The sequence below is a fragment of the Nelumbo lutea genome, chromosome 2, assembly GCF_056320005.1.
Source record: "Nelumbo lutea isolate HS-2025 chromosome 2, American lotus-T2T, whole genome shotgun sequence".
Classification (NCBI taxonomy): domain Eukaryota; kingdom Viridiplantae; phylum Streptophyta; class Magnoliopsida; order Proteales; family Nelumbonaceae; genus Nelumbo; species Nelumbo lutea.
Window position 1 is genome coordinate 32,382,470 of NC_142685.1, and position 13,372 is coordinate 32,395,841.

A 13,372-nucleotide genomic window follows, 5' to 3' on the forward strand; every position below is an offset into this window, starting at 1 on the left:
ATGAACAATTTTGTCTTGCTTACACATTTGAAGTTTAAGCTCCATTATTAAGGGGAAAAGCTAGGACATACCACTCCGGCATATAGTGAAGCCAAAGACCTCACTTCTGCTTCTGCAACGACAAGAAATTCCTTCACAGTCTGCAAGTAAAAACGTTTGATTTGAAAAACACAACAGATATAAAAAGAACAATAACAGTTAAAGAAAAACGTGCATTGTAAAAGAAAATGTAGAGAAGATGGGCCGAATGGCCCATAGGCTGTTACTGTATGTTATCTCTATGTTCTTCTCTGTAATGGGCCTTATTCTGGGCCCATACTCTTTTATGTTCCTCTTTTTGTAATTTCTTGTCCAACTAAGGACCTCACTTGTAATTACTAAAAGATTAACTTAATAAAAGTGTATTAGAGAGTTAGAGGGAGGTTATGTTCGAAACACTCATCCTCTAACTCTCCTTGCCGCAGCTCTCTCTTCTTCTCTAATCTCTCTTGCTAGTCTCCTTTGTTTCAAACACAGTCCCCACTTCTAGGACTGTTTTTCAACTTGGTATCAGAGCAGGCCACTGCTTGGCGTGTCCCTCATGTGGTTCTAGTCCAGCCAACTACATGAGGAGGTTCTAGGGCTGAGAGTTTACAGTCATCCGCCTGATTCTTGGAAGTCATTGGAGGGTTCCCAAGCTTCTACATACTTGGAGAAGGGTTCGGTGGCCAGGAAGAATCAGAGAACAAGTTGCTTTGCCTGATTTAAAATCAGAGGAAAGGGTTTTTCGAAGTCATCCTAGAGGACAAGTGTTTGGCCTGGTTTATTGTACAAACCAGAGACTCTTACTGTAAGTCTTTGCTCAGTTGTTTCTGGGTTAATTTTTTACTGTTCTGGACTGTTAAAAGGGGCCGAAGTTTCCTTGAAAACAGTGCTACTATTCGGCTATCCTCTGGTCTAACTTAATCCAGAGATTTCTGGGTTGTTTTTTATCTCTTTTCTGGACTGTCAAGTAGCCGAAATACCCTTGGAATCACTGCTACTGAGACTGCATCATTCGGCCACTGTTGCTGGACTGCTCCTACCCAGAAATCTCTGGGTTGTTTTTGGAGGTCCTATTCGGCTGATTATTTGGTTGGGAAGTTGCTGAGACTGTTAAAACTAAGAGGTACTAGTCTCATCTTCATTCCAGCCCCTTCTTGAAGGTTGAAACAGTAAACAGTACCCTATACTTTGAAGGATGAAACAGTAAAAAGTGGGCTGTCAAGTATTGCACACTGAGTGTTCGACAGAAGGTCTCTCAAGGACTGTATTTCTTTTGCCTTCCTCTTGGGACATCGACTGTTAGAATCAGAAATATCTTGTGTTCGGAGGTTGCTGGGTGTCTTTTGGAGGCTGAAACAGAAAAGAAAAGAATTATCACCGAACTTTGCATGATGGATTTCTCAAACTTTGAAAACAAGAATACTGCTGAATATGGGCAGATGTTGGGAACCCCAACCGATTCTATGCTAGCTGTAACTACAGTCAAGCTTGATGGGACAAATTACTTAGCTTGGTCACAATCAGTGAAAATCCATATTTGAGGCAAGGGAAAATGGGGTTTTATTTCTGGGAGCAAGAAAGCTCCTTCAGAGGATGATCCATTTTATGAGAAATGGGTACAAGAAAACTACACTGTGATTGGGTGGCTTGTGAACTCAATGCAGCCACAGATCAGTCAACATTATCTGTGGATGAATTCGGCTAAAGAGATTTGGGATAGTGTTGCAGAGACTTATTCCCAGAAGTTGAATGTTGCTAGAGCTTACAAACTGAGAAGTGATGTGAAAAATCTAAGACAGGGGGTGAAGTCACTTGCAGCATACTTCTCAATCTTAAAATCTATATGGCAAGAGATTGATTTGATAGAGGCCATGACTTGGGATACCCCTAAGGATGTTGAAACATACAGGAAATTGGTTGAACGGAATAGGGTGTTTGAGTTCTTCACAGGGCTGAATTCTGAATATGATATTACAAAGCAAAACATCTTGTCCAAGGAAGATGTTTCATTGTCACAAGCATATACTCTAGTTAGCAGTGAAGAAAGTAGAAGGCAAGTGCAGGTTCAAGGAGTTGGTATTAATGATCATTTTGCAAATATGGGAATTAAATCCAAAGGGGTTACAGAAGCTCACAGTGGCTCAGGAAGGAAAGAAGTGGTGTGTGAATATTGTAAGAAACCGAAACATTCAAAGGACAAGTGCTAGAAGTTGCATCCCAATCTTGTACCTATCAGATTCCAGAAGAAGAATGATAGTAGAAAGACAGGAAGTGCACATGCAGCCACAGGCACAGATATAGAGGTTGAATCTACCAGTGCACAGTTGGCAGCCATGAAAGCTGAATATGAGAAGTTTGGAAAGATGATCAGTCAGCTTGGAGGTGCATCTTCATCATCCATCCCTTCTGGAAGTTCAGCCACCATTGCCTTTGCTCACTCAGGTATTAGGGCTTCCGCTAACCATGCATCCACCTCAGGTAAACACAAAACCCCTTGGATCATAGACTCAGGTGCTTCTGATCACATGACCAACATTTCCACTTTATTTGTTTCATATGACTTACTTCCTGGCTGTGGCAAAATCACCTTAGTTGATGGTTCTCTCGCCCCTATTTCCGGCAAGGGAACTGTCAAGGCTACAGACTCCTTACTCTTACCTTCCACTCTTCATGTGCCTAAATTAAATACCAATTTGTTATCTGTAAGTAGCCTGACCAAATCATTGAATTGTTGTGTAACCTTTTTCCCTTCTCACTGTGTGTTTCAGGACCTGAAGTCTCAGAAGGTGATTGGGAGTGGCCATGAAGCGAATGGAATATACTTGCTCGACACCCCTGGCCAATGCTGTGATCATCCCAAGAATGTTGCTTTTGGTTCTACCTTTTCAGAGTCTGTTAGTCAAATTATGTTGAGTCATAGTCGGTTGGATCATTTACCTTTTTTTGCCTTAAGCCATTTGTTTCCAAAACTGTTTAAGGAAGTCAGTGTGTCCAGTCTCAATTGTGAGTCCTGTCAGTTGTCAAAGCATTGTAGAAAAAATTACCCTGTGAGCAATAAAAGATCCATTTTCTTTTTCATATTGTGCACTCTGACGTGTGGGGGCCATACCATTTATCCTCTATGGGGGGTTACAGATATTTTATCTTGTTCATTGATGACTTCTCTAGATTCACCTGGATATACTTAATGAAATCCCGGGATGAAGTCCCAAGACTTGTGAGGCAATTTCATGAGCTTGTTCTAACTCAATTTGGTACCAAAATTAAGGTTTTCAGATCTGACAATGCAAAAGAGTACTTTGAGAAGAGTTTATCCTTGTATCTTTCGGACATGGGGGTTATTCATCAAAGCTCCTGTGTTAGAACCCCTGAACAAAATGAAGTTGCTGAGAGGAAAAATAGACATATTGTTGAAGTTGCAAGGAGCCTTTTGTTTGCCTCACATGTTCCCACAAGATTTTGGGGTGATGTTGTACTTACTGCTACCTATCTCATAAACCGTATGCCTTCCAGGGTTCTAGGGTTTAAATCCCCCTTCAGTCTTCTTCATCCAGACAAGGATCTCTTCCCAAATCCTCTTCGTGTGTTTGGTTGTACCTGCTATGTTCACATTCCAAGTGTGCAAAGACACAAGTTTGAACCGAAGGCCCACAAATGTATCTTCCTTGGTTACTCCCCCACACAAAAGGGTTATTGTTGTTTTGATCCAAAGACTGGCACCCAACATGTCTCTATGGATGTTACCTTTAATGAACTTTCTCCTTTTTATAGTTCCTCTCAGGATGGACTTTGTCCACAGGGGAAGAGTCTGTCACAAGTTTTTGCTCTTCCTCTTCCTGTCCCAGTTGAATCTCTTGACAAACCTGTATCCTCACCAAATGAGTCAAAGGAGGATCAATCACTTCATACCTCTTGTCCAGGGGACCCTATTTCTTTACCCCCTCGCCCTATCCATAATCCCAAAGTGTATCAAAGACAGAGATCCAGGAATGAGCAAGTGGTTTCCCTTACAACAGATGAAGCTCATACATTCCCAATCACAGATGAGATAACAGGTACTGCTTCAACTCCTTTAGAATCATCTTTTCCAGACCTTGATGTCCCCATTGCTGTTAGGAAAGGGAAGCGGAAATGTACTGCACACTGCATTTCCAAACACCTTTCTTATGACCTGCTTTCTCCTTCATACTTTGCCTATCTCTCTTCTGTTGCTTCTAACCCCATTCCTAGGTCTGTCTCAGAAGCTCTTGGGATTCCAGAATGGAGAGATGCTATGAAAACCGAAATGGATGCTCTACATGCAAATGGTACTTGGGAGGTGGTGGATTTGCCTGAAGGGAAGGATCCAGTTGGGTGCAAGTGGGTTTTCACCATTAAATACAGGGCTGATGGAACTATTGAGAGGTACAAGGCTAGGCTTGTTGCAAAAGGGTATACACAGACATATGGGATTGACTACCTGGAAACTTTTGCCCCTGTTGCCAAGATGACATCTGTGAGGGTTCTTTTATCTCTAGCAGCTCACTTTGATTGGCCTCTCTATCAGTTGGATGTAAAGAATGCATTCCTGAATGGTGACTTACATGAGGAAGTCTACATGTGCCTTCCCCCAGGGATGTATGGGAAAGATATGCAAGGAAAGGTATGCAGATTGAAGAAATCTCTTTATGGTCTCAAACAATCTCCTAGAGCCTGGTTTGAGAGATTTAGAGCTGCAGTTGTTAAATTCGGCTATGTTCAGACACAGTCGGATCATACTCTATTTGTAAAGAGAAATAGATCCTTGGCAGTGTATCTCATTGTGTATGTTGATGACATTATAGTGACTGGTGATGATGCCTCAAGCATTCTAGCTCTTAAGTCTTTCCTCCGTACAGAATTTGAGATTAAGGATCTGGGGGAGTTGAGATACTTCCTTGGCATAGAAGTTGCCAGATCCAAGGATGGGATCCTTATTTCCCAAAGGAAATATGTTCTTGATTTATTGTCTAAAACTAGAAAACTGGGTGCAAGACCAACTGCAACTCCCATTGATATGAGTCACAAACTTTCAGCTACAGATGGAACTCTGTTGGAAGACAAAGGGGTTTTTCAAAGACTTCTTGGGAAGCTCCTGTACCTGTGTATGACTAGACCAGACATTGCGTATGTTGTCAGTTGCATTAGCCAATTCATGCATGCTCCTAGAGATACTCATATGGCAGCAGCAGAACAGATTTTGTGCTATCTGAAAGGCTCTCCAAGGAAAGGAATCCTATTTACCAAGCATGACCACTTGAAACTTGAAGCCTATACTGATGCTGATTGGGCTGGAAATATGGATGACAGAAGATCTACTTCAGGATATTGCAGTCTGGTGGCTGGTAATGTTGTCTCTTGGAGGAGTAAGAAACAATCTATTGTGGCCAGATCTTCTGCAGAAGCAGAGTATAGGGCCATGGCACATGGGGTCTCGGAATTGTTGTGGCTAAGGTCCTTAATGGAAGAACTTGGGATTGATCATGACAGACCCATGATGTTGTACTATGATAATCAGGCTGCCATCAACATTGCTCACAACCCGGTACAACATGATCGAACCAAACATATTGAAGTTGATAGACATTTTATTCGAGAAAGAGTCTCCTCCGGAGAAGTGTGCCTTCCATTCGTTACCTCTGAAGGCCAATTGGCAGACTTTCTCACCAAAGGCATCTCCAAGGCAAGACTTCATCATGACACTGGCAAGCTGGGCATGATTGACAGCTATGCTCAGCTTGAGGGGGAGTGTAGAGAAGATGGGCCGAATGGCCCATAGGCTGTTACTGTATGTTATCTCTATGTTCTTCTCTGTAATGGACCTTATTCTGGGCCCATACTCTTTTATGTTCCTCTTTTTGTAATTTCTTGTCCAACTAAGGACCTCTCTTGTAATTACTAAAAGATTAACTTAATAAAAGTGTATTAGAGAGTTAGAGGGAGGTTATGTTCGAAACACTCATCCTCTAACTCTCCTTGCCGCAGCTCTCTCTTCTTCTCTAATCTCTCTTGCTAGTCTCCTTCGTTTCAAACACAATCCCCACTTCTAGGACTGTTTTTCAACTGAAAAAAAAGGAATAATTTACATAACTTATAACAATATCAATCTAGTCTCATTTAGATATTCAGTTGCCTACATAGATACCATTGTGCTATTCATCCTGTAAGCTCCAGGGATGTGGCATTCATGGTCAAACCCCAAAGGTCCGAGAAACAGCCGAAGGGAGAAATGAAGATTATCTGGACCCCCCCGGAGGGACTGCACTATGTATCCTCTGGCAAGGGATTGGGCCACCATAGTTCCTGTAAGTCAGTGATCTAAGAGAAAGATTGAGAAACTAGCCATGGCCTGACTGGAGAGAGAGAGAGGAAAGGGGTCTGAGAGAGAATGTTGGTAGAAGGAAGACTTGGGAGAAATTTCAGTGGAGAGACCTCCCCCCCTCCTGTGGCTAATTTCCCAATATTATTTATATTTTCTATTTATTAAGTGGAGAGGTTTCTAGAACCTTCCATGCCACATCAACTAAAGTGGACAGTTGTCAATCACTTCTTCTATAATTTTTCTCTGAATTACTTCTTGGTAGCCTGGGCTGTTAATTGGACCAGACTGGACCGGATGGACTAAACTGGCTCTATGGTGATTTGCAAGTGTATGCTCTTACACATCCTATATGATGCTTCCTACAATTTACTAATAAGGAAATGTCTAAATAAATCTTGCCACATAGATCCACAGCATTTTGATTTTTCTAATCTTGACTTTAGAGCCATTTATTTGTATAAACATACAAGAATGGAAGGTATCAATTGGGTTTTATTCCTACGTTGTGTTAATTTGCCCTAGGGATGGTAGGGTTTAGGAAAAGCTTCAAAGTCGATAGGATCTTTCTGATGCATAATTGTATAGATGGTGTAGGGATGAAAAATCGGCAATATAGTTGGTTTCGTTGAATAAGAAAAGATAGAAGGAAACATACATGGACATGGATGTGCAGAAGGGGTGTGCAAAGACAGAGGAAAGGGGGCAGATATGTGGAGGTCCTCAAGAGGAAGGGTCTATCAAAATCCAACACAGTGTGCACAACATGAAGAAAAACATACAACAAATTAGCCAGCAATAACAATCCTAAATGCAACTTACTCAACCGCATCATGGTTCACAATATCAGCAAGATTTGGTAAAATTTCTGAAATCTCCCCATTTTCCTAGTGGAAGTATGAAAATTTCCAACAATCATTTTATTTCTCTTAATATCTCCAATATTTTGCCAATATGACAGCGATATTTCAGATTTCATTGACGGACTATGAATTTAAGGTTTAAAACTTTAAAATATAATTAGAAGCTTTCTGATATTTCATTAAAACCATCATAGTTTTTTTAAATCTTTTCCTAAAAGAAAAAATGGGGATTCAGTGATTTGATGATTGGATTACTACTTTTAAATGATTCACTAACTAAGTCACTATAAAGACAAAATGTATGATAACAACAAAAAAAGACAAAATAATTGACAAGTATATGACATACATAATGGAGGGAAGATGGCTAAAAGAGAAAAGGGGAGACAGTGAGAAATATACCTATTTAAGTCCCCTAACCTTTCCTTATTGATCTATATAATTGTTTTCGGTGGTTTTTAAGATTGAATGCACAATTATGCTTCTAACGATTCCTTGAAGGTTTATTAATCATTTTCATGTTCTTAGAAAATTTCTCTATTTTTTTAGAATTTTCATATATCTTAGCAAAATTAACAAAATATCATGGTGAAATCTCCATTGCTATCGAAATTACAAACCATGGTTGTATTCTTTCAAACACACCACCAAAATAGCTTCTCTTCTTTGTATTCATGTATGCTAGCCTCTGCTAATAAGAGAAACAACTAGATGAAACAGTGTGTGGATTTTCCTTTCTGGGAGAAAAGATATCTACTAGGGAGACATTTAAGAGACTAGAAGAAATTGAGAGGCAGAAAAAAGGTGCAATAGGAGAGAAGCCATCTGTTGGAGGAGTTAAAACTTGTAGCAAGTTGGCAATTAAGAAAGCTCTAATGGTAAAAGTTAGAGGAAGCTAGAGGAAGGAGAAAAAGGAAAAAGAGCAAGGAAATTCTAACAGTTTAAACCCCTTAGCCATGCGAGGGGAGACTCCAAGAGAGTTAGGGGTAGAAGGAGAGGTGGTAGAGGCAGAAAATAGGCAGTGTAGATCAGTTAGGGGTGAGACAGAGGGATTAGGATGGTAAGATGAGGGTTAGTGAGATTTAGAATTAGTAATTAGGTTGTGGTTCCTTTCTGATGTTATGGTGGAGGATGCTTCATGTTAGCTATCTTGGTAGCATTTTCATATATCTTCTGCAAAGGATTGTTGGTTTGGGAACTGGTATATATTTATACAATTTATTTTGGCTGATCTATTTTCTTGGAGGTGACAAAGCTCTCCATAAATTCCTTAAAAAACAGAAAATAAATGCAGAATCGGAGAGATTCTCTTGACAACCCAATACAAAAACATGAGAGAAAAGCAAACAAAGCACTACAAGGCAAAATCATCACCCCACAAGATCCTCCCCTATTGACTATAAAATCGACTGAACTTAAATCCCTTGAATAAGCAGTTGATGGATACCCACATCTCGTGTACTTCTATCCTTTTCATTTATCTCTTTTTTTTTTCTTTGTTAATCACAAAAAAGGGAATGCATACGTGCAACAAGTGAACAATAACAACTGAATGTCCTTAGATGATTTACCATTGAAGATGATAAACTTAAATACATTGGTCTGAAAGATTGCTTATTTGAAAATGTTTAAGATTTATTGCATGGCAGAAAATACTTACCTCATATGTTCAAAAAGAAAACCAGTTGTTAATGTTATTGTTTCTATTTTTATTTTGTATGATGGATTTTGGAACATGAAAAAAAAGCATCCATTTTGGCAACAGTATTATTTAAAGACATTTATAAAAATACCTTGTGAAAAGTTTGCGATACAGGACCATCATTTTCAGATGCAATCAATTCCTCTTCAACTTTCTCCAAGCCTTTGCTAATGGCTTGCATCTCTTCTGCCAAATACTTTAGTTGTATCTGTGTGGAAACAAATGAGTTCAGACATCAAATTATCTACAAGTGAAAGAAAATAATCCAAAAACAATATCATTATACCTTTGATGCAACTTCCAAGCTGACAAGGTCTTTTTGAAAATCTATAGTTTCTGGCAATTTATCAGCAAGCACCTAGAGCATGATGAGTAGAAAACCATTACCAAAAAATGTAAAATATCAAAGAATTAGTAGGGAATCTCCAAGCTCTAGAATGACCAAAAGGGGTTCATTTATGGAGATCTTACATAAAGCAGCCACAACCCTACTTAAAATACAATAGGTTCCCTTTTATATAATTATTAAAATTTGATGCATAAAGGCACTAGTATATTTTAAAATATGTACTTTAGAATAGTGATTAAGGGGCGTCACTTTGTCTAGAATTTAATGTGCCCAAATCACTCTCCTAATCTAAATATAGCAAGAGCCAGAATGCAGAACGTAGATGGAGTTTATAATCATGACCCCCAATTTCTGTTTGCCGGTTCTAGTCAAAATAGATAGGAAACAAGAGAGAAACATGATTTGGTTGGGTGTGTTACAGTCCCAGATGCCCAGAAAGAGATATATTTATATATTGTGTAAAACTGTAAATGGACAATCTTGTCCTTACAAGAATGATAAAATACAGAGATGTACAAAGGTAGTGTACAATATAGCAAATAAACGAGAAGTAAAATTACAATATTAACCCCCCATCTTCTCTACACCCCCTCAAACTGATGCCGAGGCAAGAGCATCAGTTTGTCCATAAGGAAATTATGTCTCGTGCAAGTCATAGCCTTGGTGAAGAGATTGGATGACACAAGGAAGAGTGATGTGACCCGTAGTGAGATCTCTAATGAAGTGGCAATCAACCTTGGTGTGTTTAGTTTGTTCATGAAAGATTGGGTTTGAGGCGATCTTGATTGCACTCATGTTATAAGAAAATAAAGGAATAGGGGCTGGATGATCAATGGTTAGGTCATGAAAAATAGCCTAAAGCCAAATGAGCTCACTGCAAATAGATGACATAGCATGATATTTGCCTTTAAGAGATGACTTGGAGACTTTGTGCTGCTTCTTACACTTCAAAGAAATGAGTGAATCACCCAAGAAAACCAGCCCAATCAGCATCAACATAAGTAGTCAACTAAGGGGATGAGGAGGATGAGAAGAAGAGTGCATAAGGCAATGTTCCTATAACATATCTGATCATTCGAAGGATTGTGGAGAAATGAGGTTGCCGAGGAGCAGACAAACTGATTGACTATCTGGACAACATAAGATATATCTAGCCAGGTCATGGTAAGATAGATGAGACTACCAACAAGCTGATGATATAAGTGGTGTCAGGAAGAAGTTGTCCATCATCCATACTGAGAGATTGGCCATCTTAATCAAGTCACTAGCATATTTCTGCTGGTTGACAAAGTATCCCCTAGCACTAAGTAAACAAAAGACCAAGAAAACAGGTCATTGGATCGGGCTCCATCTTGAAGGATTGGCTAAGAAGCTACTAGAAGAAGAGTCAAGCCTTGAGGATGCTTGAGAGTAAAGAGAGAATAATCTGAAGAGCTCTATTGGAATCCTCCTTCAATGATGTTTGCTGAAATAGGGCTGTCGAATGAGAGAAGAAGAGGAAGAAGAAGAAGAAGATATGAGATGGGCGGCAGAATAGTCCTCAGCCAGCCCTAATCTATTATATATAAGAACATTACATAATATTACATAAATAGACAAGAATGCCCTTGATTAGTGATGCGACACCTAGTCAAAATAAACACTAAATAAGATTAGGCCCAATAACTAATGACTTAAGACCCAACAAAGATAAACATACAAATTAAGACAGCCGAACCAACACTCCACCTCAAGCCAAGCATGGATGTCAATCATGTTTAGCTTGCCAAGTAAGTCCACGAATTTCACTGTAGCTAGCCTTTTAGTCAGAACATCTGCAATCTACATCTCAGAGGGAGTATAAGGAATGTAGAGTTCTCCTGAGACAATTCTTTCTCTAACAAAGTGACGGTCTATCTCAATATGTTTCGTTCTATCATGTTGCACTGGGTTATTTGCAATGTTGATGGCAGCCTTGTTGTCACAGTACAACCTGAGAGGACACTCAATCTTTATTCCAAGTTCACCAAGCAGGATCTTAAGCCATAAAAGTTCAGCAACACCATGAGCATAGCTCGGTATTCGGCCTCTGCACTAGATCTAGCAACCACATTCTGTTTTTTACTCATCCATGTAACTAAATTTCCTCCAACAAAGGTGCAGTACCCAGAAGTAGACTTCCTATCCCCAACAGAGCCAGCCCAATCTGCATCAGTATATCCTTCAACTGATTACTGTTTTTCTTAACAGAATCCCTTTCCCCGGGCAAGACCTCAAATATCTGAGGATCCTTTCCACAGCTTTCATGTGAGGGATTTTAGGAGTGTGCATGAACTGACTAACAACATGTACAGCATGAGCAATGTCAGGGCGAGTGAGGGACAGGTAAATCAACTTCCCCACCAGCTTTTGGTATCTTTCCTTATCAAGGTAGTCCTCCTCTCCTACTGACTCCTGTAGACCATGATTCTGTTCTATTGGAGTATCTACTGGCCTACACCCCATCATGTCTGTCTCTTGAAGAAGATTAAGGATGTACTTCCGCTGACATATATAGATGCCCTCTTTGGACCTTGCAACTTCAATCCCAAGAAAGTATCTCAGTTGGCCCAGGTCTTTGATCTCAAATTCAGCAACCAAAACCTCCTTTAGTCTTTTAATCTCTTCCTGATCATCCCCTGTAATTACCATATCATCCACATAGACAATAAGTGTCGTAAGTTTGCCATTTCTCTTCCTTATGAATAGGGTATGATCTGCCCCACTTTGAGTGTAACCCCCTTTCTTCATGACCCCACATAGCTTCTCAAACCAAGCTTGAGGGGACTGCTTAAGGCCGTATAGGGCTTTTCTCAGTCTACATACCTTCTTGCCAAAACCATAACCTGGTGGAGGATCCATGAACAACCTCTTCATGCAGGTCGCCATTCAAGAAAGCATTCTTCACGTCCAACTGATGTAGCTTCCATGAGAAATTTGCAGCTAATGATAATAGAACTCGGATTGTGTTGCGTTTTGCCACCGGAGCAGAGGTTTCTTTGTAGTCAATCCCTTCTTTTTGAGTAAACCCTTTTGCTACCAGTCTAGCCTTGTACCTCTCAATGGACCCGTCCTCCCTATGCTTCATAGTGAACACCCACTTGCATCCAACAGTGCCTTTCCCTTCTGGTAGATCCACTAATTCCCAAGTCCTTGCTTTCATTAAGGCCTTCATTTCTTCGTCCATAGCCTCTTTCCATTTTGGGTCAGATACTGCCTCAGAATACCTGGTAGGAACATGCACAGAAGAGAAGAACTAATAGGATTACCTTGAGTTTCTGAGACAGGTTGATCCGAGTCCAATTGGTTGCTGTCATGAGTTAGAGGACCCTTCTTCCTTCTGTTGTAGGTGGTTCTGATATCTCTTTGCAGCCTGCTGGAGTCTTCAGTAATATTTGCAACATCACTAGTAGTAGCTGGTACAATGGGAGCCTCACTAGATTCACCCGGGATACCACAACTAGGTGGATCAGGAGGAGAAGATGGAAGGCCTGAGGTAGAGAGAGGTATAAAGAATGGGAGAACAGAAGAATCCTCTTCCATCCCACTAGTCTCCCCCTGAAGAGGATTCTGGGAAGAATGAAAATAGGATTGAGACTCAAAGAATACCACATCCTTTGTGACATATTTTTTCTTGGTGACTGGATTATAACACTTGTATCCCTTCTGAGTAGGGGAGTACCCCAAAAAGATTCCCTTTGTAGCCCTAGGGTCCAATTTGGTCTTCTTCGGATCCTTGACATGTATAAAGCATACACAACCAAAGACTCTTGGTGGAAGAGAAAAGTCAGGAAGATGAGGGCAAAGAACAAAGAAAGGAGTTTTCATCCCTAATACCTTGGATGGCATTCGATTTATCAGATATGATGCAGTAAGGATTGCTTGAGACCAATAGTTTTTTGGAACTTTGTGCTGAAATAGTAAGGCTCGAGCAGTCTCCAATAGGTGCCTATTCTTGCGCTCAGCAACCCCATTCTGTTGGGGGGTACTAGCACAAGATGACTGATGAATCATTCCAGCATCCTCCATAAACAGATTCAATGACCTTTCAAAGTATTCTACAGCATTATCTGACCTGA

General features: G+C 40.2%; 1 protein-coding gene across 3 annotated transcripts in view; it reads right to left on the reverse strand.

Annotated features, from left to right (window-relative positions):
- Positions 1 to 13,372, reverse strand: part of LOC148869677 (formin-like protein 18) — a 123,254-nt gene that overhangs the window by 24,750 nt on the left and 85,132 nt on the right. For 2 of the 3 annotated variants that reach the window (XR_016106466.1, XM_088967250.1), the window contains exons 13-15: positions 9,213 to 9,284; positions 9,018 to 9,134; positions 72 to 140 (exon numbers count right to left, since the gene is read on the reverse strand). Coding sequence is in view for 1 of the 3 variants with exons in the window: in XM_088967250.1 (XP_088823376.1) it covers positions 72 to 140; positions 9,018 to 9,134; positions 9,213 to 9,284 (258 nt within the window). In the remaining 2 variants the exon portion in view is untranslated. The remainder of the gene's footprint in view (positions 1 to 71; positions 141 to 9,017; positions 9,135 to 9,212; positions 9,285 to 13,372) is intronic. The other variant, XR_016106467.1, reaches the window with a different exon arrangement.